Source organism: Tamandua tetradactyla, chromosome 8 (genome assembly GCF_023851605.1).
Source record: "Tamandua tetradactyla isolate mTamTet1 chromosome 8, mTamTet1.pri, whole genome shotgun sequence".
Taxonomy (NCBI): Eukaryota; Metazoa; Chordata; class Mammalia; order Pilosa; family Myrmecophagidae; genus Tamandua; species Tamandua tetradactyla.
Genome location: NC_135334.1, coordinates 75,759,837 through 75,784,845, shown reverse-complemented (window position 1 = coordinate 75,784,845; position 25,009 = coordinate 75,759,837). Strand labels below are relative to the sequence as shown.

Genomic DNA, 25,009 nt, shown 5'->3' with positions numbered 1-25,009 from the left:
CTCTTTGAAGATACAGACTTAGTTCATTCATTTTTTTTTCCAGCTTCTAAAGTAGGATCTGGTATATAGTATAAAATAATAAAATGTTGGAATGATCTGGCTGAATTTGCCTTGCAAGCCTCATTACTTCTTTCATTAAAATTCTCCAGGTACAATGTACAATTTGCATTTCTTTAACCTTGCATGCTCTATGTCACTTTCAAGCCTTTACACAAATCATTACCTCAGCCAATAGCACCCAAACTGTCTCCTTTCCCCTGACTTAGAATGGAAGTGATTCTCCTTTTAAGTCTTTTTCTGGCCTCTCAAGTCTGGTATCCTATTCAGACACCCCTTCAGTGTCTTGTGTTTGTTTCTCACAACAGCCCTTTTTATACTCTGTCTTAACACAGACTCCCCATAAGAGGCCCTGTGCCCACTTCTCAAGATCAGAGACTGTACCTTGTTCACTACAGCTTCCACATTTCTAACCATAGTGTCAAACACACCATAGCTTTTTTTTTTTTTTTTTTTTTTTTTTTTTTTTTTTTTTTTGAGAGAGGGAGGAAAGGAAGGAAAGACAGAGAAGGAAGGAAGGATGGAAGGAAGGAAAGGAGGAAGAAAGGGAAACATTTTTAAACATTTTCTTGTTTTATTATATTTTGTTTGTTTGTTTGTTTTTTACATGCGCTGGGGCCGGGAATCGAACCGGGGTCCTCCGGCACGGCAGGCAAGCACTCTTGCCCGCTGAGCCACCGCAGCCCGCCCACCATAGCTTTTTAATATTGGTTGGATTAATGAGTAAAGTGTCTTAAAAGATGCACAAGGTTTTGATGGCATACAAGAAGACAAACCTCTCTAATACCAGAAATCTCTTCCTAAGGTCTGCATTTATATTTTTGTAATCAAGAAGATAGGATTTAAGGGAAGATTATGGTGGCTGAATTATTATATAGATATTCCTTTCTGCTTTGTGATATATTGGAACAGACAGAGGGAAATGCCTGAAATCTTTGAATTGTAATGCAGCTGCCTTGATCTGTAATAATGATTGTATAGCCTTTACCTTGTGCCTTTGTGTTTATAAAAACCTTGTGACTGATCCTCATTTATACCCATTTGATCTTTTCTTTCCATCTTTGGAGTCTTGTGATCACTAAAGATGGCCCTTAACGTTTATTAATGAAGGGCCTTGGACTAGCCCAGAATTACCCCATCTACATATCAGAAGCTGGATCTAACCAAAATGGGTCCATCTCACATGGAAAGTAGCTTAGACTTTAACCTATAAGTTCATTTATACCACATTATGATACTAAAGATCACACCCATCATCATATTAAGGATGCCATTTTCTTACATACATATTTGGAGCCAATAGGCCAACTGATCAACTGCTTAGTGCCTAGCAATAAACTTTTTCTTTCTTTGAAACCCCAGTGTCTCAGGAATTGGTCATTTGAGCACATCAGGCCAAAGAAACCATTGCCTTTGTCAGGTGAAATTTTCATAAATGAAATGTGACATTTTGATGGCTATTAAAACAGGTGCTATCCTTTGGTATGAGAATTTACATTGACTGATGAGACCTATTACAAGTTTACCATAATCTTACGAAACCTTACTTCTCTCTTTTTCCAACATAAACTTATCTTGAATAATCATTAATGAATGTAGGTAAAGAGATTAGGAGAACATTCAGAGAGGTGATTTATATTCTGAATAAACTACCCCTTTACTTTCCGTGTATTTTTCTCCCCTTCTATTCTCTCATATATTCCCCATGAGCCATCTTCCTTACACGACCCTAAATGACAATGAAACAAAAGCAAAAATCCAAAGAAGCGGTAGGCAGGTCCAAGTAGAGATGGAAAAGTTCAAATGATGCAGGTTTCAGACTGGATTTTTGTTTGTTTCCACATACTATACAATACGGAATATGGAGAAAGTGGGGATAAAAGGAGAAAAAGCAACATGGGTTGGAGAAAAAGAATGGAGGGACTCAAGAGTCCTAAAAATGATGAGAAAAAGAAGGAATTTCAGTTTCTGAAGCCAGGCAACCAAGCTGTTCAAGCCATTTCCATACCCATTTTTCTCCCCACTTCTCAACACACATGCTAACCTGTCATCAGCCTCACTGTCCAACAATCCTGCAAATGTGTCAGACTTTCTCACCAGGGAGTGGGTGCTTTAGGCACATTGGGAAAGGGAGGTTTGCAGAGCAAACTCACACTCTGACCAAGGTAGACAAGCTCACAATGAATCAGGATTCTCCTAAAACCCAGAGCAATAGTAGACACATGATCACTGTTATAAGTATTTGAATACAGGAGTTGGTAATGAAGATGGAAAGAAAAGGAAACATACAAGAGGTATTTAGAAGGAAAAATTAGTCCTGACTAGGTTGAGGAATTAGATGTAAGGGATGAGGGAGGATTATGTGTCTTAAGTTTCTGTCTTGCATAGCTAAATTCATAATTACATCCAGTCATATCCTCCTCAAATTCCCTCTCCCAACAGCTTCTAGAACAGCTATCTAAAATGCATTTCTGGTTATGGTGCCCCCCACTACAGGCACAGTCTCCCCAACTCCAACAAAATAAAGCCGTTGTATTCATAGCCTATCATCAGCTCAGAGCCACTAAACTCTCTAAAGCCTCTCTCTCTCCTGGGTTGTACTTGTGCTCCAGCCACAGCATGCTGCTAAAAGTCCCCCCACAGAGAATTAAGTTTCTTGACTGCATGATTATTTTATTCTATTGAAATAGCCTCTTCTTGGATCCACACCCACCCTAACTATATAAATACACTTTTTAGGGTTCTCAGAAAAATCTGTGCCGTTTGTTTTCACTGCTCTTCCACATTCCTTTGATTGTTTGTGCAGTTGTCCATGAGCACCTGGAAGGCAAGCTCAGCACAGTACCCTCATAGAACCAGCCATATGCTAACTGCACAAATGAATGAATGGACTAACTACATTGCTGGATGTAGGTGCCCATTAAATATTCAGTGGTGGTTGATAGGAAAACTGTTCTCTTCTTGTTTTCAGAGATTACAATCCTGGAGCACTTCCTAAAGGAGGCATTGCTTAAAGCTAGGTCTTAAAGGCTTGAGGCATGGAGAAGGCAGGGAAAGGAATAAATGGAAGAAAGAAAAGCTTGGTCAACTGCACAGAAATGCAAATAAGTCTATAAGGTGGTTAGGGAAGACCAGTTTAATAGAACCCAGGACCCCTGTAGGTACGTCAGATCATGTCTCTACTATTTAAAACTCACCAATAACTTCCCAGCTCACTCAGAGTCCAAGCCAAAGTCATTTTACGTTCCTTAAATCTTACAAAGTCTTCTATGGCCTGGTTTCCCATTGCCTCTCTGATTCCATCTCTCTTCTATTCTCCCCCTGTTCTCTTGGCTCAGGCACACCGGCCACCTTGTTTTTCTAAACCACCAGATGTGGTCACATCTCAGGGACATTTTTTGGTGTCTGTTCCTTCTTCCGGAATGGTCTTCCATATAGATATTCCATAGATGCATTCCTCATTCCTTCAGGCCTCTCCTCAAATATCTCCTTTAGATAACATCTTCCTTGGGCACTCCATCCAAAATTCCAGTTGCTCCCCTGGCATTTCATATCAGTTTCCTTTTCCTTTTATTTTTTCTCCTTATCACTACCTAAACATCCTATTTTATTTACATATTAACTCCATTCATTCTGTCCCCCTCATAAGAATGTAATCTCCATGAAGGCAGAGATTTTTGATGTCTGTTTTGCTTATTATATAGTAAGGCCACAATAAATATTTGTTGAATGGATAAATGAACAAAGATGCAGAACACAGATTCTCCCATCAGTATTATGGCTAGTTATCTATGTGACCAAAGGCAGAGAGCCTTTACCTCATCTGCCTTTACCTGTAATGGGTACAATGATGAGTGGCTTCCCAACTACAAAGGCAAAGCTAAGAAGTGATGCTGAGAAGTGTCAGGATGCAGACCCGAGAAGTTACTATCATCTGTCCCTAAATGCCTCTCATGCATGCATGATCCAATTCTGAATTATGAAGTTATACCTCTGCATACCATCTTGGTGTATAAAATGCTGTGAGCACTTAAAGGCCAAGGTCCTTAACTCTATGCCTTTGTTAGCCATTTGGCCTAGCAGGGTAGCAAATGAAGAATGGTACTAACCCCATAAGAAATGACTGTAGGAACTGGGGTTAGCTTAGAAGATGTGGGGGACTGAGGGAAACAGACCATTGGGACCCCTGTATGTTTACATGTGGGAGGGATGGTGGTAGAGGCACTGGGCCCTTTGCAATTGCTCCTCAAAGCAGGAACAGTGGGAAACCTGTGGGAGTGGCACACAGTAGACATGCTGTACATGTTTGTCAAGCCCCTGGGGCTTCTATACTCTAAAGCCTGCTCCCATGGGCCTGCTGAGCAGCATTATAAATAGGCCTGTGTCTGAAAGGATGAGATGGCCAGACTGCATCATTCTTAGGTAAGTGTACCCTCAGCTGGAGTCAGACAATCTGAAGCTCCTGCCAGCCTAAAAGAACTTGAAGACCACATACACTGCCTGGTACAGGGAGGTCTTGTCCCATCCATATCTCCAAGGACAGGTAAAAAAAAAAATGTCCCAGAGCCTTAACTGACAGTTCAGAAAGGCAGGTGAGAATAAAGCAGCAGCCACATATAGATGCAAAGAGAAGCTGAAATTGGATCTAGACAGGGGAAAAAGTAAGCAGAAGGACAGCAAACCTGTGAAGGAGACATGAAGTCTTTTCAGGGAAGCTTCTAACTCTGTGGCCAACAGGGACTCTTGAATCTGTCAACATTATGTGCAGTATCATGGGGACAGGGTTTTGAGAAGGGGGAAGAATGTAGCTGTGCTCCGCCCTGATGCCTCTCCCCATGCCTGCCCTTTCCTTCGGCCTGAGCCCCATTCCTCATAGGCATAGCGCTTTTGTGATCTGGTCTCCCACTATGGAAGGTTCTTCAACCCCATCCCACACACTTCTAGTAGGCCGTGTTTGAATTGCAGCAGCATCCCTCCCAAGCTATCTATGATGAAAGCTTTGCATCTCACTGGAGAATGTAATTCTCTGCCTCTGGAAAGGGCTTTTTACTCTCTGACAGCAGCTGTAAGCCAAATTTGGGATTTAAAGTTTGTCAAGGAGGGTAGCTATTCAGTCTCTGAACAAGTTCTGAGGAAGGAAGAGAGCACATAGGGGTCAAAAGTGTGACTTCTGTGACCTTTGAACACTGGATCTGTCCTTCTTTGCTTATAAAAGATGGGGAGAATCCAAGTCAAAATATTAATCCTCATTTTATTATATTGTATTATATTTTTAAGACCTCTGGTGTCTGAACCCTCTCCACTAAGGCCAGATGGAAGGGCAATTTCCGGAGGCAATTAGGACCCAGATTAGAGTGAAAACCAAGCCTGGGGGGATGAACACATTAACCTGAATATCACTACGAAGAGACCTACAGAGTTTATTCCAAAGAAGCAAAGCCCCAGCTCCTCTCATTCAAGCCTTTGGCTCCTTAGAAATAATTAGCTCCAAAGACCAGGGCACTTAGTAGCCTAGTAGGAGAGGAATTGGATGAAGTCAGATTCTTTGTGTAAAGAGGTTGGGGGGAACACTACTGCGTTCCCAAGAAGAAAATGTCTCCTCTAATGTGAATGGCTTGCTGCAGAGGTCCCAGGAAAGACGAAGGCCCTGGAATATCATTGTAAAATACAATAATATCTCTCCCAAAATTGGGTCTCAGCATGATATCTCCTTGAGGAAAATGAGAGTGGCCTCAGAGTCAGCTAATGTGTGGAGGATCTCACCAGCCAGAAGCAAAAGGAAATGTAAAGCAGGTGGGATTTGTTTGACTCATGTGTCCTGCCATACCCTCATCCCTGGGAAAATCATCTAAGGGAGCTACTACCTTTTACTTAATGTCCCCAGATGAGTTTCTTTTATCCCTGAAGAGATTTGCTTCTGACCTTTTTTCTTAGTTTTTGTTTTCTTTTCAGGATTTTTGTTTTATTCATTAATTGTTACTGGTCTGTTTCTTTTCCTCCCCACTGACCTTAGAACTGGAATCCTGAAAAATAGCAAAAAAAAAAAAAAAAAAAAAAGACCCTACCTGTACTGCCTTGGACCACTCTTTATACCCTCTTCTGCCTGTCTAATTTCTACTCATGTTTCAAGACTAAACAGAAGAATCATCATCTTTTTCAGGAAGGTCCTCTGATCATTGTTCCCTCCCTTCCCATGCAATAAACACAAGCCTAATGCTAGTGTCCATCAAAATACTCTAATAATTTGGTTTTTTGTCTACCTGATTATCTCTCACACTATGCAGGGCATCTATTGGGTGAGAAGTGACTTTCATGTCCATATCAGCAGCATGTAGCTGACAACCTTGTACAGGTTAGGTCATGTAATAAACGCTTATGAAACAAGGTAAATGAGTGAAAGAACAGACACAGCCACTTCTGAAAGGGATTCCCAATGGGGTATCTCTTAAACCTTATCTGAGGAAAGAGCCATTCAGTATCTATACAGTGAAGGTGTGGGCAGGGTGAGGAGTCTGAGGGAATTTGGCAAAGCCACATTTTTTAGATCAGCATTGTTTCCCTCTGAGTCCCTTCTAAAAATTCAAATAAACCTTGAGGGTAGTGATTGATAATGTATTTGAGCTATCCTTCTTCCCCGATCCCTTAGAAAAGGGGATAAAAGACCTGAGAGTCCTAGAGTTTGGGAAGAAGGAGAGAAGAGAGGTTAGGAAGGAAGACTGAGGACTAAGAGGCCCTCCGTCTCCAGGTCTCCAGGTTAGGTCTCTGATTATGCTCCATGTCCTAGCAGGTCATCAGGCTCCAATGTGACCTCACCCACTCCAGACCCGCCTCCTCAGTGCCAACTATGACTTCTTGCAACTTCACACATGCCACCTTTGTGCTTATTGGTGTTCCAGGACTAGAAGAAGCCCATTTCTGGATGGGCTTTCCTCTGCTTTCAATGTATGTCATGGCAATATTTGGAAACTGCATCGTGGTCTTCATCATAAGGACTGAGCGCAGTCTGCACGCTCCCATGTATCTTTTCCTCTGCATGCTGGCAGTAATCGATCTGGCCTTGTCTACATCCACCATGCCCAAGATTCTTGCCATCTTCTGGTTTGACTCCCGGGAGATTACATTTGATGCCTGCCTTGTCCAGATGTTCTTTATTCATGCTCTCTCAGCTGTTGAATCCACCATCCTTCTGGCCATGGCCTTTGACCGTTATGTGGCCATCTGTCACCCATTACGCCACGCTGCAGTGCTCAACAACACAGTAACAGCCCAGATTTGCATGGTGGCCGTGGTCCGTGGATCTCTCTTCTTTTTTCCACTGCCTCTGCTCATCAAGCGACTGAACTTCTGCCACTCTAATGTGCTCTCATATTCCTATTGTGTGCACCAGGATGTGATGAACTTGGCCCGTACAGACACTATGCCCAATGTGGTCTACGGTCTTACCGCCATCCTGCTGGTCATGGGTGTGGATGTCATGTTCATCTCCCTATCTTATTTTTTAATTATACGAACTGTTCTTCAGCTACCTTCCAAGTCAGAGCGGGCCAAGGCCTTTGGGACCTGTGTGTCACACATCAGTGTGGTTCTGGCCTTCTATGTGCCACTCATTGGCCTCTCAGTGGCGCACCGTTTTGGAAACAGCCTTGATCCCATTGTACATGTTCTCATGGGTGATATCTATCTGCTTTTGCCTCCTGTGATCAATCCCATCATCTATGGTGCCAAGACCAAAGAGATCAGAACACGCATGCTGGCCATGTTCAAGATCAGCTGTGACAAGGACCTTCAGACTGTGGGAAGCAGTTGACCCACCCACACCACTTCCTCTTATCCTTAATGGCTTGATATAATCATTACCTAATGTTAGCTTAGTTCTGGTTGCCCATCAGTGCTTATTTTCTAAAATTCTGTCTCTGTTCCTGGTACCACAGTATGTTTGAGAGGCTATAATGATCCCCTTGCATAAGTAAAAAAGCAATTGGTCTCTTTATTATATAAAAAATTAAATTAGGAAATCCACAATACTCATCAATAAATAGTAAGGCAGCACAAGGTAGAGTGACAATTAGCTTTGAAATGGGAAAAATTATTCAGTCTAATTAGTACCTAAAAAACTTATATTAAATCAATAATCAGATGACATTTCTCCTATCAAATTAAGAGTTTTCATTAATGAAAATTCACAATGAAAGTGAGGTTGTGTTGAAACAGGTATTCTTGAGAATCACCACCGATAGTGTAAATTCAAAACCTTTGAAAAGTAATTTGTCAATATGTAGCAAGATTTTTTTCTTAATGGAGTGATATCCTTTAGTGTTTAAAAAGAGTTATATCCTTTAGAGCTGATATCTCACTTTTGAAAATTAATCCTCACAAAATAGCCCTAAATACAGGGAAAAAATTAATAAAATATACTAGTTACAGCATTATTTGGAGTAATATATTAGAAAAACTGGGTATAATATATAAAAATAAGGAACAGTAAACAAAAGTATGGCCCATCTACATAATGGAATATCATGTGGCCTTTAATAATCGATGGAAGACTCTGTTATCGCAACAAACATGCTTATGATGTTAAGCAAAACAATGAGGGTACATGATTGAAACAAATTTGAAAAACAACCCATGCCTTGAAAGAAATGTGCTACTTTCTATTTTTTTTTTTATTATGGAGTTCTTGTTCAGCTGACATGTACTACTAAACAACTTTGAAAGTGGGGAAAATGAAACTCATAATTTATGGGTGCCAGGGACAGATGCAGTCCTCACTGTTGACATTACTTGGGAATTTACCTAAGCCTTTAATCATAATGCTAATTAACATTTCTTGAGTGCTTTTCAGTGTTCCAGGTGCAATGTTAACTGTTTTACAGGTTTCATGTGGTCTTTACAGCAATTTTATGGAGTATGTGCCATTTTTGTCCCCTTATAACAACAGGAGAAATGAGGCTTACCTTAGCAAGGTGATGCAACTAAGTCATACAATTCCTAGGTTCTGTGCCAAAAATTGAAATTAAATTTTTTAAGAGCAGGGCCAGAAGTCTTAACTACCTTGTTCTATTGCTTCCTGTTTAACATCTGCCATTTACTTCCTCAGCCTTTGCAAATCTTATTTACACTTTGCTGTGTACTAAGATGTATGGCTTTGCTTGTGATAAGAGATAACCTTGCCCTTATTGTCAACAGCAAATCCAGATTACTTTTCATATTTTACAGCCACCTTTCATGATCTAACAGCTTTTTTTTTTCCAGATTTTTGGAAATTTGTCTCCTACATCTCTTTATCATGCCTTCCCTTTTTTTAGTACATCCTGTATCCATCCAGTACTTTGAATGTATGACACTTGATATTGTCTGAGTTTGAATTTAGGTTCAAGATACAATAAAATTTTTATTTTGAATTTTGCAAGGTGTTATGCCAATTGCTATTACATTTATAGAACCCTATAATCTCAAATTTGGAGATGTGAGAGTTTCCCAGGTCTTTCTTCACCTGAATAGGAGTCCTGACAAGATATATGTTTGTTAAATGCTTCGTATCTCAAAGTAGGCTATTCCCCTTTTGTTGTTGAGCAATTTGATGAGCAGATGAAATCTCACTCCAATTATTGGGTCGATGTGTTCCCTCTGTAATTTCACGGAACAAGTCTTGGGCGGGAAATTTGGGTGGATAAATCATTGGGGATTCTATGAGATTGAACTCCCTTATATTTCCCTCAACAAATTTAACCCTCTTCCATCTCCCTCTTCATTAGATTACAACAAATTATACCCAACCGCCCACTATAAAAGCATAGTCAGATTATCAAGACAATGAAGCTTATATCTCTTGCTGATAAATTCCTTACTTTCCCCTACGAGAGCCCAAGTTGTTCATATTCTCTTGCTTTCTTCCCCTCTCCCTCTCCTTCTACCCTAAGGTCTTCATTTTTTCAAAGTAGGTCAAAGAATTGTAGGGCCATTAGGATTATAACACGTCCCTGCTTTCAGTGGCAATTTTTATAGCCTGCAAATCTTGTCATGGAGGACACTGATTGTATTTACATCTGGTCACATAGCCTAAGGATGAGTAAATAAGAGGTGGAAGACAGGAGTTCCTGTTACTCTGCACACTAAATTACACAGTTGTTCTTTTTTTCTACCTATAACCTTATAAAGGGATTCATGTCTCAGATAAAAATACACAAATGGTCTTTCAACCGGAACTGCCATCTTGAAGTAATTTGCCAAAATGACAAACACAAAGGGAAAGAGGAGAGGCATCCGCTATATGTTTTCTAGGCCTTTCAGTAAACAAGGAGTTGTTTCTCTGGCCACACACATGCAAATCTATAAGAAAGCAATATTGTAGGCATCAAGGGAATGGGTACTGTTCAAAAGGGAAAGGCAAGATTCTTGCCAAGAGAATTAATGTGTATATTGAGCATATTAAGCAGTCTAAGAGCCAAGTGTGTAAAGGAAAATGATCAGGAAAAAAAAAGGAAGCCAAAGAGAAAGGTAACTGAGTTCAAGTGAAGAGCCAGTTTGCTCCACCCAGAAAAGCATACTTTGTGAAAACCAGTAGAAAGGAGCCTGAGCTTCTGGAGCCTATTCCCTATGACTTCATGGCATAAAAGATGTAAAAAATAAAATACTTGTGGATTGTAAATAAATAAATGAATGCACAACTGGAAAAGAGTTTCCAAGTATGTTTCATTACTCCTATGGCTGTCAGAAAATACTTTCACAAGTCCATACTGATGGGAATAGATAATAGATGGAGGAAGCAAAATAGAATGACCTAAAAGTTGAAAAGTGGAGAACATCCTGGTGAACAGCTAGGCTGTGAGGGAAGAACTGAAATTTGAAAGATAAATCACAAAAACTATAACATGTAATTCACGGAACAGGTAAATTGTGCCAGTCCAATCCATGACAGGCTTCACAAACTATTCATGCTCGAACTCTTTTTAATACCTGTCTGTTTTTATTCATACCTATCTGTTTCAAGATAAGAACAGACTGATTTAACAATAACTGTGCATGGATTCATGTGTTCTAAAAGGAGACCTCTGAGCAATCCCTGATAAGACCATCTTATGAATAACCCCAGCCCCCAGCCCCACTTATAATTATACTTTCTTTATTCTCACCTTTTGGAACAGTTTATGTTTCCCTTGATATATTCTTAGCTGCAGCAAATTAATAAATCTAAGTCTGACCACAAGTATGTCCATGGTGGTCTTTAGCTGGTGGGCTTTAACAAAATTTGTAACTATAAGAATTCCTTAAACATGAGACAGTGAGTTGTGTAAGAAATACTTGTTATCTGAATTTGAGTTTTCCCAAAAGTAGTGCCTTAGACAAAGACTTGGGTGAAGGTAAATTAATTAGAACATAATTCCAGGAAACAGGATTAAGGGGGCAGAAGAAGTGCAACAGGAGAGGAAGAAAATTTAATACAAGGTTACTCCTAGACTACGATTGTAGACAATGGGCACCAGATTCGGCCAGGACCCCTGTATAGAATGCCTCAGGGAATTGTCTATCCAAACAGTGAGCAGTAAGCTAAGGCATCTATCCATCAACTCTTACCCGCATGTGATTGAAGGTTGCCTCTGAAGCTTTAAATCCTCTGCACTTTCAGGGTATTCCTGGTCCTAGGACTGGAGAAGTCCCTCAAATAGGAAAGCAGAGAGATGGGACATCCACTTGAGATGGAACATAGAATGAATTAGCCTACAGGTGAGGGCAAGAGTTAGGTCAAGGGCACATGGCATGGGGCACATAGAGCATATGCTCTACCTGGGTTAGAGGAAGGGGATAAAGTTTGTGAAATCTAGAATTTCACATGCCTCTGTTATATTGAACACTACCATTTATTGAGGTTAACTATTTATTCTCCCCTGTATTAAGCACTTCTTGGCTAAATCTTCTAAACAAACATTTAATATGACCATTTTACAGATTAGGAAACTGAGGCACAACAGCCTTATATAATTTCCCCAAATTCATAAATAAGTAAGTGGCAGAATTACAAACCTCCTTCCAAAATGGGAATTGCCACTGCAGGAGATAGTCACAGGCTCATTAGAAGGAAACCTAGTCCAATAGAAAAACAGACAGTTCTGTGACCAGTCTAGTCCGTCCATTCCCCTCTATGAGCCTCATTGTCCTCAAATGTTTATTAGGGATGATATTAGTTTCTATCCCTTGGTATTGATGTGAGAATTATGTCCAAGAATCCATGTACAATGTTTAGCACAACATTTAGCACATAGTAAACACTCCATAAATACAAGTATTTATTATTACGATAAGAGGGTAGTGGGAAATATTTTCTGCCTCAGAGGGATAAAACCAAATAAGAATGTACTTTTCTGCCTATAACAAGACTTTCTTAAAGTGCCATCTAGCCACATTAACTTGGGAGCTTGAAGTTTAAGAACCAGCCTCTTTATCTCTCTTATCCTAGAACCAGGACTAAGGTTGAGGTAGTGATGGGGAAGATGGGGTAGATGAGATGGAAGTGAAAATAATGAAAAAGGTAAGACAACAGAAAAGCCACAGTTTTCAAGTTTGCCCCAGGAACATGTGGTTGCATTCTAGAAGGTGACAAAATAAACGGGGGTTATGGCCACTGCTTCTTCCTCATTCACAAGAACCAAAGTCCTGGGAGTGTGTTTGCTTTCCTGTTCCCATTGATCTAGAAGGGCTTCCTGGAGGAGGTCATCTGAGAGTTTGGGGAGCTGAATCGGCTCAGCGGGGTAGTCCCAGACAGGCCCTGCTGTGAGGGGTCTTGGAAATTGTGAGACAGGCAAATGTTCACAGTAGTGACAGAATCTTTCCCAGTGAAACAGGGTCTCAAGGGACTGAGGACCGTAAAAACACTGCCCTGTTCCCAGCCATGTTTATGTTGGCCTGATCAGTGGAGGGCACCAATTTAGGTAGCCAGTTCCCTTCAAGAGCCAGAGAGTCTGAGAACTACCCAATGAGTGACACAGCCTCCTCATCTCTCCGGTAATTCCATCTGATCCTCATTTGAGCAGCACATCATTTACCCCAGATCAGACTAATAAAATAGAAAGGCAGAACATAAATTAAGTCTAAGGGTTTCTGGGAATAGGGACTTCCCCAGACTTTTCATTATTGGAAGTAACGATTTATACTGAATGCATATTTATGACAGAGATTAACAGCATCACATATTTGGGATTCCTTCCGAGAATAATCACCACCAATCCTCAAAGCTGGTGCCAAAGTTCATGTCCAATGTCCATTTCTTTAATATTATTCAATGTTAGACATTCAAAAGTCATTTACAACGTTCCAGACCCTGTATTAGGTGAAGGTGTTCAAAAATAAACAATAGTATACACATAGTATTAGATATAAAACCAGATTTATAAATACAGGGCTTTCAGTGCCTGATAGGGTGATTTAGAAGGTGGAGTGTAATCCAGAGGAGGGAAAAAGCAGATTTTCTGTGGGAATGAGGGAAAGCTTCATGAATAAGCAATAATTAAACTGAGGTAGGGGTAGGGGGGGAAAGGAGTGAGAGTAAATGGGAAAGCAAAGGTAATAAATGGCATATGCAAACATAAAACAATTAGATGAGTTGGGATACTGCAAAAAGCTTTTATTGTCAGCACATAGTCTGGGGATCTTCTGCTGGGATCCCCTAAGATGGAGCATATTCTCCAACCACAATGCAGCCACAGACAATCTCAAACACTTCCAAGTTAAACACTGTACTTCTGAATAATCCTGGGAAATAAAAATACTTTGAAATGAGTGAAAAATTAAATGACAACATATCAAAATTTGTGGGGTACAAATAAGGTGTAGAGAGGGAAATTTATAGCTTAAAATGTATACATTAGAAAATTCTTAAATCAATAATGTAAGTTCTCATTTCAAGAAACTAGAAAAAGAACTCAAAGCAAGTAGAAGGAAGGAAATAATAAAAATAATAACACATATTAATGAAATTGAAATAGAAAAACATCATTGAAATAAAGATCTGGTATTTGAAAAAATTAACAAAATTAACAAATTTACAGCATGCCAAACAAAAAAGCAAAAGAGAGAAGACACAAATTACCAAGATGAGGAATAAAACAGAGAATATCAGTACAGACCCTGCAGACATAAAAAGAATAACAAAGGAATACTACAAAAAAGTTCTGCACACATAAATATGACAACTCACACAAAATGAACCACTTCCTAGCAAAACATGAACTACCACAACTCACCCAATATGAAAAAGATCATTTCAATAACTGTAACTATTGAGGAAATTTAATTTATAATTTACAAAATCCTAAAAAAAATAATCTCCAAGCCTAGATGGTTTCACTGGAAAATTCTTCCAAGTATTTAAAGAATTACATACATTCTTTTCCAGGAAATAGAAAGAGGGAATACTTTCCAATTCATTTTGCAAAACCATACAAAGATATTACAAGAAAAATAAAAATATTAGCAAATAGAAAGAATTCATCAATATGTGAAAAGAATTCTACACCATGCTCAGTTGGGGCTTATTCTGAAGATGCAAGGCTAGTTCAATTTATTGGAAAATTAATCAATGTAACCCACCATATAAATGAACTAAAAAAGAAAAATGACATGATCATACCAATTGTTATGGTCAGGTTGATGAGTCAACTGGCCAAGCGGTGGTACCTGTTTGGTTGACCAAGTGGCTGGCCCATCTGTGGCAATGAGGACATTTCATAGAATTAAATCATGATCATGTCAGCTGCATCCACAGCTGATTCCATTTGTAATCAGCTAAGGGGAGTGTCTTCTGCAATAAACAATGCTCAGTTGAATCACTGGAAGCCTTTTAAGTAGGATTCAGAAGAGACAGGCTCTTCTTGCTTTGGCTGGCGAGCCTCTCCTGTGGAGTTCGTCCAGACCTTCCATCAGAATCGTCGGCTTCACAGCCTGCCCTGCAGATTTTGGATTCTGCATTCCCGTGGTCATGTGAGACACTTTTATAAATTTTATATTTGTGAGTGTTCCCTGTTGATTCTGTTTCTCTACAGAACCCTAACTAATACACCAATCAATGAAAAAACACATTTGACAAAATTCAACATTCAATCAATGTAACAGCAGAAAACCTTCAAAAAATTAGGAATAGAGGGAATTTCCTCAACCTGATAAAGAGCATCTACAAAAGCATCTACAGCTAATATTATATTTAATGGTAGGTGACTGACTACTTCTCCCCTAAGATTGAAAACAAAACAAAGATGTCCATTCTCACACTCTTATCCAACATACTCCATAGCCAGTACAGTAAGGCAAGAAAGGGAAGTAAAACAGCATGTAGATCACAAAGAAATAAATAAAAATATCCCTATTTGTAAAGGATTTCCAGATTTGCAAAGGACACAGCTACCTATATAGAAATATTCATGGAATCTGCCACACACACATACAAATCTCCTAGATTGATAAATAAGTACAACAAAATTGCAGGATACGAAATACAATATACGAATCTATTACATTTCTATATACTAGGAATGAGCCCTTTACAATGACATTAAAAACACAATGCCAGTTAAAATCACTCAAAAAATGAAATATATGAATGTAAATCTAACAAAACATAAATAGGACTTGTATGCTGAAAACTTCAAAATTGTCATGAAATAAATCAAAGAAGGGCAAACAAATTCATAAATTAGAAGACTCAACTTTAATAAAGATTCTTATTTTCCCGAAAATAATATACAGGTTTAACACAATTCCTATCAAAATCCCAGCAATATATTTTGTAAACATAAACAAGATTATTCTAAAACTTACATTGAAAGGAATAGAAATGACAGTACCTAAAACAATTTTTTTAATGAAGCATAAAGTGGAAAGAACCAGTCAAGCTAATTTCAACACTTATTATATACCTACAGTCATCAAGAATTATTTGGCTAAAAAGAGAGGAGCTGGGGGTGGGAGGAGAAAGGAAGGAAGGAAGGAAGGAAGAAAGAAAGAAAGGGAGGTTATGTGGCATTGGTGAAGGTATAGTCACAAAGATCAATGAAACAGAAGAGAGAACCCAGAAATAGGACAACACAAATATGCCCCATCGATTTTTTTTTTTTTTTTTTTTTTTGGCATGAGCAGGCTCCGGTAATCGAACCCAGGTCTCTGGCGTCGCAGGTGAGAATTCTGCCACTGAACCACCATGGCCACCACACCCCCCTACTCTGCCCCATTGATTTTTGACAAAGGGATAAAAGCAATGAATGTAGGGAAAATAATCTTTTCAACAAATGGTGCTGGAACAATTGGATTTTTATAGGTACAAAATGAACCTTTCCCTGAACCTTGTAACTTTATGAGGTTCAGGGAAAGGTTGGATCACTAACTTAAATGCAAATTGCAAAACTATTAAAATTTAAAGGGAATAAAAAAAGAGAAAATCTTCAGGATCTAGAGCTAACCAAAGAGTTCTTAGATTTTACATCAAGAGCATGACCCAGGTTCGATTACCAGACCATGCACCAAAAAAAAGAAAAAGAGCATATGCATAAAAAAACAAAATGAAAATTAAGATTTGATTCCAATTAAAAACTGTTATTTCAAAGACCTTATTAAGAAGATAATAAGACAACCTACAAAGCAGGGGAAAATATTTGCAAACAATATATCCAACAGGATATGTACAAAGAATATATTAGTCCAAAGAGGACTAATACAAAGAATATATTAAAAACTCTCAAAATTCAACCAGAAAAAAACTAGTGATCCAATTAGAAAATTAGCAAAAAACATGAAGAGACATTTTCCTGAAAAAATATGCAGTTGGCAAATAAGCAGATGAAAAGATGTTGAACGGTACTAGCCATTAGGAAATGCAGTTGAAAACCATATTGAGATATCACTACACTTCTAAAATTAGAAGTAGTGACAACAAATCTGATAAGAAAATGGAGATTAGATCATCCATACACTGATAGTAGAAATATAAAATGGTTTGGCCACTCTGAAAAGCAGTGTGGTGGTTTCTGAAGAAAACTTAACATACAACTACCTTAACTGACCATTTATGTTCTTGGATTTTTATCACAGAGAAATGAAGAGATATGTTCACACAAAAACAAGAAACAAGTACACAAAAGTTTGTAGTAACTTTATTTATAATAGCCAAAAACAGAAACTCAGATGTCCTTCAACAGGTGAATAATTAAACAAACTGTGGTATAGCTATGCCATGTGATACTATTCAGCGAATAAAAAGGGCATGAAAAACCTGGATTTTACTAAGTTTTAAAAAAACCAATTTCAGAAGAGAATGCGTACTATACAATTCCACTTATATAGCATATTGGAAATGACAAAACTATAGTGATGTAGAAGATATTAGTGGTTGACAGGGATTAAAAACAGGATGGGGCATAATGTTGACATCCCTTTTCAACATGAAGAAGTTAGAATGGTCATTGCCTAAATATCCCTGAAGACTGAGAATGATTTCTTTTTAGTTCCTAGCGTACCAAAAGAACATGATGGAAATATCTGAAACTGTGGAACTGCCACCCATACTATATTTTAAAATGTGTTCTACAACTACTTGTTAAACTTTACTTTGAAAATTATCACTTTTCTGTATATATGTTATATCTCACAGGAAAAAAAATGTTTTTAAAAAGGGGGTTAGGGCAGGAAAGAAGTGGGCATGACTATGAAAGAGAAACATGATATATCCTTGTAGTAATGGAAATTTTCTATATCTTGACTGTATCAGTGTCAATATCCTGATTATGATATTGTACTATAGCTTTGTGAACACTGGGGGCAACTGGGAAAAGAAAATGGAATTTCTCTGTGTTGTCTCGTAAAACTACAAGTGAATCTACAGCTACCTCAAAATAAAAAAGTTTAATTGAAAAAAGAAAACTTAAGGTTCTTTGGAGTCATGCTGTGGAGTTCAGACTCTCTCTCTCTCTCTCTTTTTCTTTTTTATTGCTGTTAAGTGATAACTGTTTTTTTATTGCTGTTAAGTGATAAGCAGCATAAGAACAGATAAGAACTGTTTAAAAGGGTGGAGAGGAGGTTGACAAGAAGCAACTTGTATTTTCGAATGTTCTGACTAGCATGGCATAGATGTGGGAGTGCAAGTCGGCAAGGCAGGAGATGGGTGGGCAGAAAGCTTAAAGAACGCTCACTCAGTAGCCTCCGCTTTCTGGGTGAAGATCACTCAGCTATTGATCATAGAGGTAGCAGGTTGGATAAAGAGCTTGAAAAGAACGGTGACAATTTAAAAACTGAAAGGAAAGATGTGGTGCTAAGGCTCAGTTCAGATTAAAGGCCATGGTTTCTTTTGACATAAATTTTCAAGTCTGTGTGATTTTTCTCTAAGTTTACTGATCACCACAGGGGGAAGAAGGGAGGGAGCAAGGTAGACTGGTCCTAGTTCAGACTGGGGAACTGTAGCCAAAGTCAAAGAGGAGAGTTGAATGTGTCCATAGAGAGTGGTTCCAGGTGACCTACCACAGTGCAATCTGGTTTAGGGAAGCGCTGAGCACAGAACAGATGTGGAGTGGAAGTGAGAAGAGACAGTACAAGAATTTGAACCCTAGCCTGACTGGCTCTGTAGTCCATGTTCTTTCCACCAGTCAAGCCCCCTCTGTTGAACCTGTCTGATTCAGCAGATCAGTCCCAGACGGGGAGTGTGGGACGATTCTACCCATCTGTGCTTCAAGTCAAGAGTCCTGGGATCTGCCCTAGATTGAAAAGTAAGAGCAAGGTCTACAGGCTTTTCAGATTCTGCTCCTTCTCCACCTCTTCTAGGAAACCGTCCCTGATTCCCTCAGTCTGGATTTAGCACCACCACTTCTGGCTTCCAGCCACAACACTCCATATCTCCACCCTCTGCCAAAATTATGGGCTCCTTTAGGACTCAGGCTGTGTCGTGGCCCAGAGGAGTCTTCAGGAATATTATCCTGGAAGAATCCCAAATCACTGTTGATGGTTGTTGAAGCTGACAGCTTCTGATGATAATCATAGACACTTGATGGGGATATTGCTGAGTCTATGATTTTGGTCTCCCTTTCCTCCCTATTGCTAAGGTCCTCCAACCTGTTTTCTGTGCCTGATTTCCAAGTCTGCCCAACTTTCCCATTCCTCAAGGACCTGAGTGGAGTGACTCCTCTGGGGCTCCAGAGGGGCTTCTCTGGGGACAGGCACTGCGGCTGAGGCATCCATTTACTATTAAATAAAACTCCACCCCACTGCTGCAGAGACATCCTGGGATCCTTCAGGATGTGGAGCAACAGGGCAGCCCGGGACAGGAGCCATGGTGAGTAACTTGAGGCCCCATCTTCATTTCCCAGAGGGGAAAGAGCTCAAAGATCCCATATTCTGCAGCCACAGTTAGGGCTACCACTGGGAAGGGGCTGGGCAAAACACAGAAGCAAGAGGAATAAAAAGTCTGCGACAATCAGAAGCAGAAGCCCATCCCTTGGCTGAACAAGAGGGGCTGAAAGATGATGCCATCTCTCCTACACTCTCGATAGGAATTGGTGAGAGGGTTTCTTCAGTTCTATCTCCATCTGGCATTCTGAAGTAATCTGAGCACTGGTTCAGCCTCTCAGCCACCCTAATCTGGACTAGTATTTCTGCAAAGGAATGCCTTTTCACACTTTTCTGTCTGGGATCCTCCATAGCGGTCATCCAGTGGTGCAGAATAAAGCTGATTATGAGGAATCTGTGAACTGAGTGGGCAATGCGAGTTGAATTATCTCACTTTCCTCATTCCCCTTGTTTTCAGTACTGTCCATTTTTCATTTCCACCTAGCATGCCTGGGTCCAGAGCCTTACTGGTTGAATTTTTCCAGAAAATAATCTCTTTTACAAAAGTGTAAGGTACACCTAGGAACGGGGATCTTATAGCTGATCATTATAAAATCATCCTCTTTTGGCCAGCCTCTCTAGAACATCAGCTAGTTCCATCCCCCTACCCTGTATTATCAACAGCCCCTTTCAACATGAAAAAGCTAGAATGGGCATAGCCAAATACCCCTAAAGAGTGGGAGAAAAAGCAAAGGTGATGATGGAGTTAGACAGAGAAGGTAGGGTTTAACAAATGAGTATGATTGCTGAATCATTATATTGATATTTCTGTTGGTCTCCACTATCTTAGAGCAGCTAGAAGTAAAAACGGGAAATTATGGAATTGTAACCCATACCAAACTCTGAAATCCGTCCTGCAACTAATTGTTGCACTGTGCTTTGAAATTTATTACTTTTTGTATATATGTCATTTTTCACAAAAAAAAAAGAAAACAATGTCAATTGTGATGATAAGAATTTACATATTTCTTCTAGCCTCCAATGTTCTGAAGCAGTTAGAAGAAAAAATCTGAGATGATGAAATGTTAGCCCATGACAAACTCTGGGATTCGTCCTGAAACTACTTATTGAAGAATGCTTTGAAAATTATTGCTTTTTTCTTTCTTTCCTCTGTATATATGTTATATTATACAATAAAAAATGTTCAAAAAAAATCATCCTTTTGAAACCCACTCCTCACTCTTGCATTTATCAACTCTAACTTCTTAGTTCTTTTGAAGTGAATTGGTGGCATAACCTTCTCTCTACAAGAACTTAGTCTTCTATTTCAGCCAAATGCCACTTTTCCTCATTTTAATTCATCAGCCATAATACTGTTTGCACCCTTTATATCCCATCCTGTTGTTCTGTCTCAGTTAATAACTTAGTTTTTTACTATCATTTTACACTATCTCTCTAGTATAAACATACATGTACAACTCACTGTGTTTAACTAGAAAATTCTTCTTGTTAAATTTTGTAACATTTTAGAGAGGAAAACTATTGTTTTACTAATCAGTTATTATGAAAAAAAATTCATAAGTCCTCAAAAGTAGGGAGGAGAAGATACAAGACATCTCTATATATCTACATCCCAGCTTCCATCATCATCTGCTCCCAATCACTCTTGCATCTATAGCCACATACACTTCCTGTCACATGTTCCCCACTCCATCCCCAATTATTTTGAAGTTAGTTTAGGTCACTGTGTCATTCTATATTTCAGAAATATTTTAAAAGATATTAAAACATAGCTACAATATTATACTCGTACACACACTCAATGTTATCACAAAAACTCAATCAGTATTCCATTTTCCAAAGTATCCCATAAAAGAATTTTTGTCTTTTAGTTGGTTCACTTTTTATAGTTGGCTTGATCAAAACAAAATCTTAACAAGGTTTATACATTGCATTTGACTGATATAAGACAAGTCTTGTTTAATCTACAGATTCTCTCCCCTCTTGTATTTCTTTCAATTATTTATGGGAAAATGGAATTTTGTCTTCTCAAGTTTTCCTCGATCTGAATTTTTCTGACTGCATCGCTATTTACAAACTATGTCTGAGCATATATCTAGGTTTGCTTATTCTTTATTGTTTATTTACTAAAAAATGAAAAGCAACTTGATATAAAGATTCAGTTTTTAATATTTTTTTCTGTCAAATAGTATTTCATGATAATTTGGATATTTTGTTTTTCTTTTTTATTTTAATGACCTTCAGGAATACTTAGGTTTAGAATTCCATTATTTATTCAACATATCTATTATAATCTCTCTAAATACTCTCCTGATTGTTTTAATTTTTACATTTGATTATGCTCAATCATGCTCTCCCTTTTACTGAATGCTATAAGCAGTACCGTCTTTCTGTAGCAAGAATATTGCTAATTTTATAATGGCTCTTATTATTTTCTTCATGTTATTTCCTTTGTTTTACTATTTTGTTTTTCATTTTCTTTCTTTATTATCAAATCATTTTACATTCTAATATCATAAATTTCAATTTGGTTTGTGTTTTGCTTAATCTCCTTAAACATTTAGAAAATATTTTATACAGAATGTCATCTTTCCTACAATAATTCCTTATCTCAAAGAGTATTTTTGCAAATCATCAACTTGCTATATCCCTTTTAATTTTTATAAAATACGTATGCAAAAATTCTATGTTGCAGCCTCTCTGTTACTTATACTTGAATGGAATGAGTTCTAGCAGGACCTGATATATGCACAAAAATAGCATATGTGAGAGAAGGAATGTAAGATGATTGAACAGACACAGCCAGCAATTTTAATTTAATAAAAATTTTATTTAAAAATTCCTACAAAGATATACAGAATTCTCTACTCTATAGGTACAATATAGCCCCCAGTCCCACCTTCAAAAATAGTTGGTGCCTTTTATTTTCACAGTGAGCTGATTACACTGCCTAGGCATGGCCTGCCTGCCAACCCCAGGGATCTCGGCTCACAGACCTGTTTTTGCTGGGTTTTCAAATCTCAGCTAAATTAATTCTGGGGTGACTTTCTCTCCATTTTATTGACCTTATCTTTAGGTCATTCTGTTTGCTTATTTCATTTTAGGATTGGTTAGCTGAGTCTAAGAAAAAGAAGATAGAAACTCCCTGTGGCAACCATTCAGGCTTCTGAACTATGCTTGCAACACATGCCACTGAGGTGACTGATCCTTGATTAAAATAGAGCATTTTTGTTTAGACTCTCTTAAAGAAAACATTGCTTTGTTCAAGATGTGGAGAGATCACTGTTTCACATTTTCAAATGAGACTTTTATAGTCAATAAGTTTACGTTGCAGCATTCCCCTCGTTTATTTTAGATGAAATACATTTAACACTCCTTTACTTTCATCCTGTTTGCTATTCTGCTTGAACCAATGGCACCTAATAAAAAAAACTGGTGTTTTTCTCAATCATTTTGTCTTTTCTCCTTATTTTTTACCCAGATTGAAGACACCGCATCATTCTGGAGGCCTCATCTGCCTCCTGGGGATGTTCCCTTCCCAGATCTATGCCAACATCTCCTTCTTCCAGCCACCTGCTTTCCTGATGATTGGCATCCCAGGGATGGAGGCTGTTCATGGCTGGATCTCCATCCCCTTCTCCATGTACACTGTGGCCCTCAGTGGAAACTGCCTGATCCTTCTGGCAGTGAGGAGGACGCCCAGCCTGCACCAGCCCATGTACTACTTCCTGTCCATGCTGGCCCTCACTGACGTGGGCCTCACCTTGTCCACACTGCCCACCACCCTGGCTGTGCTCTGGTTTGACCGCCGGCTTATCAGCTTCAATGTCTGCCTGATCCAGATGTTCTTCCTCCACTCCTGCTCTGTGGTGGAGTCGTCGGTGCTCCTGGCCATGTCGTTTGACCGCTTTGTGGCCATCTCCAACCCCCTGCGCTATGCTGCTGTCCTCACAAATAACGTCATCATCAGGATTGGGCTGGCCATTGTGGCCCATGCTACTATGTCCCTCTTCCCACTGCCCTTCCTGCTTAAACGTCTGAACTTCTGCCCTGACAAGCTCCTTCTGTCCCACTCCTTCTGTTTCCATGCCGATGTCATGAAAAGGGCTTGTGCTGACATTACTGTCAACATCATTTATGGACTCTATGTGGTTCTATCCATGGTGGATGTAGACTCCCTGCTTATTGTCCTGTCCTATACTCTCATCCTTCATACAATGATGGGGCTGACCTCTCCACAGGAGCACCTGTGTGCCCTCAACACCTGTGTTTCTCGTATCTTAGCTGTTCTGGTTTTCTACATCCCTGCCATAGGTGTGTCCATGATCCACCATTTTGGGAGGCACCTGCCTCACATCATCCATGCCCTGGTTGCCTACATGTACCTGGTGGTGCCTCCTGTGCTCAACCCCATCATCTACAGTGTCACATCCAAGCCCATCAGGGAGGCCATGCTCAAGGTGCTAAGAGTGACAGGCCAAAGCTGATAAAACCAAGGAATAATCATAGGATCTTAGGAGAAAATGTTGCAACAAACAGCCATATCTTATGCCCAGCAAGTCCTTATCTAGAGCCCAGACACAAATTGTCAAGAGTCTGACAATCGACTGGATACCTTCAGACTGATGAAGGAAGGACAGCTTGATTCCACCATGCACTCATTGACTTCAAATAGTTTGTCCAGGAAAATTGTCCAAGGACTTGTGCTCAGCATTAGAGATCCTAAAGTGAATTCTTCCCTCCATTGGAGAACAGAGCCTTATAAACACACAATTATAGTAAGTGTAATAAGGTTGTGACCTGTACACACAAAGGGCTGTATGGATCCAGAAGAGGGTTTATTGACCCTACCAAGAGGAAATGAAAAAGGAGTCAGATAGGAAGGCCATTGAAAGGTGAGTGGGAGTTTGTGAGTCAGAGAACAGGGAGGGGAAGAGTAGTACATAACAGATAAAGTGAATATCATACGTGGGGAAAACTGAGGTGTTGAAGAATGTGGTGTGCTTGTGGAAAGGCGAGTAGGTAGGTGTGACTCAGCATGAAATGTGAATATGCGTATTGAAGGGAAATGAGAAAGAAACAGAAGGTTGCAACTCTGTGGAGCATTTCAGACTTTATTAAAATATTTGGTCTTCATTCTATGTTTCAGAGTCAGTCGTATAAGCTATTGCATTGAAGAAGTTTGCACAGCTTAACTGTATATTAGGTATTAGAAAGGGAAAAGTGGAGGTAGAGAAAGGATAGGCAGGGAAACCAGTTAGGAGGTTGTTATAATTAACCTAGGAGAAGAGAATGGAGGCTAAAATTAAATCAAGGTCATCAAAGAATGGAGAAAAGTAGACATACATATTTTTAAATTATCTATAAATTTCTTGTCTCTGTCCATTGAAAATGCCCAAAAGCAATGACATTCTCAACAATGAGCAGAGCTAGCACCCACCTTCTGGGTGCTCAGTTCCACTCCCCACTGCAGAGAACATGGTATCCTTATAGAAATGGTCAATCCCAAGTAGGAAGCAGGGAAACATAAAGTGATACTGGAACGTCTTGTGCCTGAAAGCAACAAAGCATACAAAAACAATAGTGTCATGGGAAGAAAAATACACAAAGGCTGATTTGAAGGGGCTAACAA

General features: G+C 39.2%; 2 protein-coding genes across 2 annotated transcripts; both read left to right on the top strand.

Annotated features, from left to right (window-relative positions):
• The first annotated feature begins 6,866 nt into the window (after nucleotides 1-6,866).
• Nucleotides 6,867-9,394, top strand: LOC143643495 (olfactory receptor 51E2). The gene has a single exon (XM_077112117.1). It carries the CDS (start codon nucleotides 6,902-6,904, stop codon nucleotides 7,862-7,864), a length of 963 nt encoding a protein of 320 aa, XP_076968232.1. The 5' UTR covers nucleotides 6,867-6,901; the 3' UTR covers nucleotides 7,865-9,394.
• A 13,510-nt stretch (nucleotides 9,395-22,904) lies between these two features.
• Nucleotides 22,905-23,864, top strand: LOC143643494 (olfactory receptor 51I2-like). Its single transcript, XM_077112115.1, has one exon. It carries the CDS (start codon nucleotides 22,905-22,907, stop codon nucleotides 23,862-23,864), a length of 960 nt encoding a protein of 319 aa, XP_076968230.1.
• Nucleotides 23,865-25,009: the final 1,145 nt, after the last annotated feature.

What these genes read in the sequence shown, in the direction of transcription:
- LOC143643495 (XM_077112117.1), top strand. Translation starts at nt 6,902, where the DNA reads ATGACTTCTTGCAACTTCACACATGCCACCTTTGTGCTTATTGGTGTT.
- LOC143643494 (XM_077112115.1), top strand. Translation starts at nt 22,905, where the DNA reads ATGTTCCCTTCCCAGATCTATGCCAACATCTCCTTCTTCCAGCCACCT.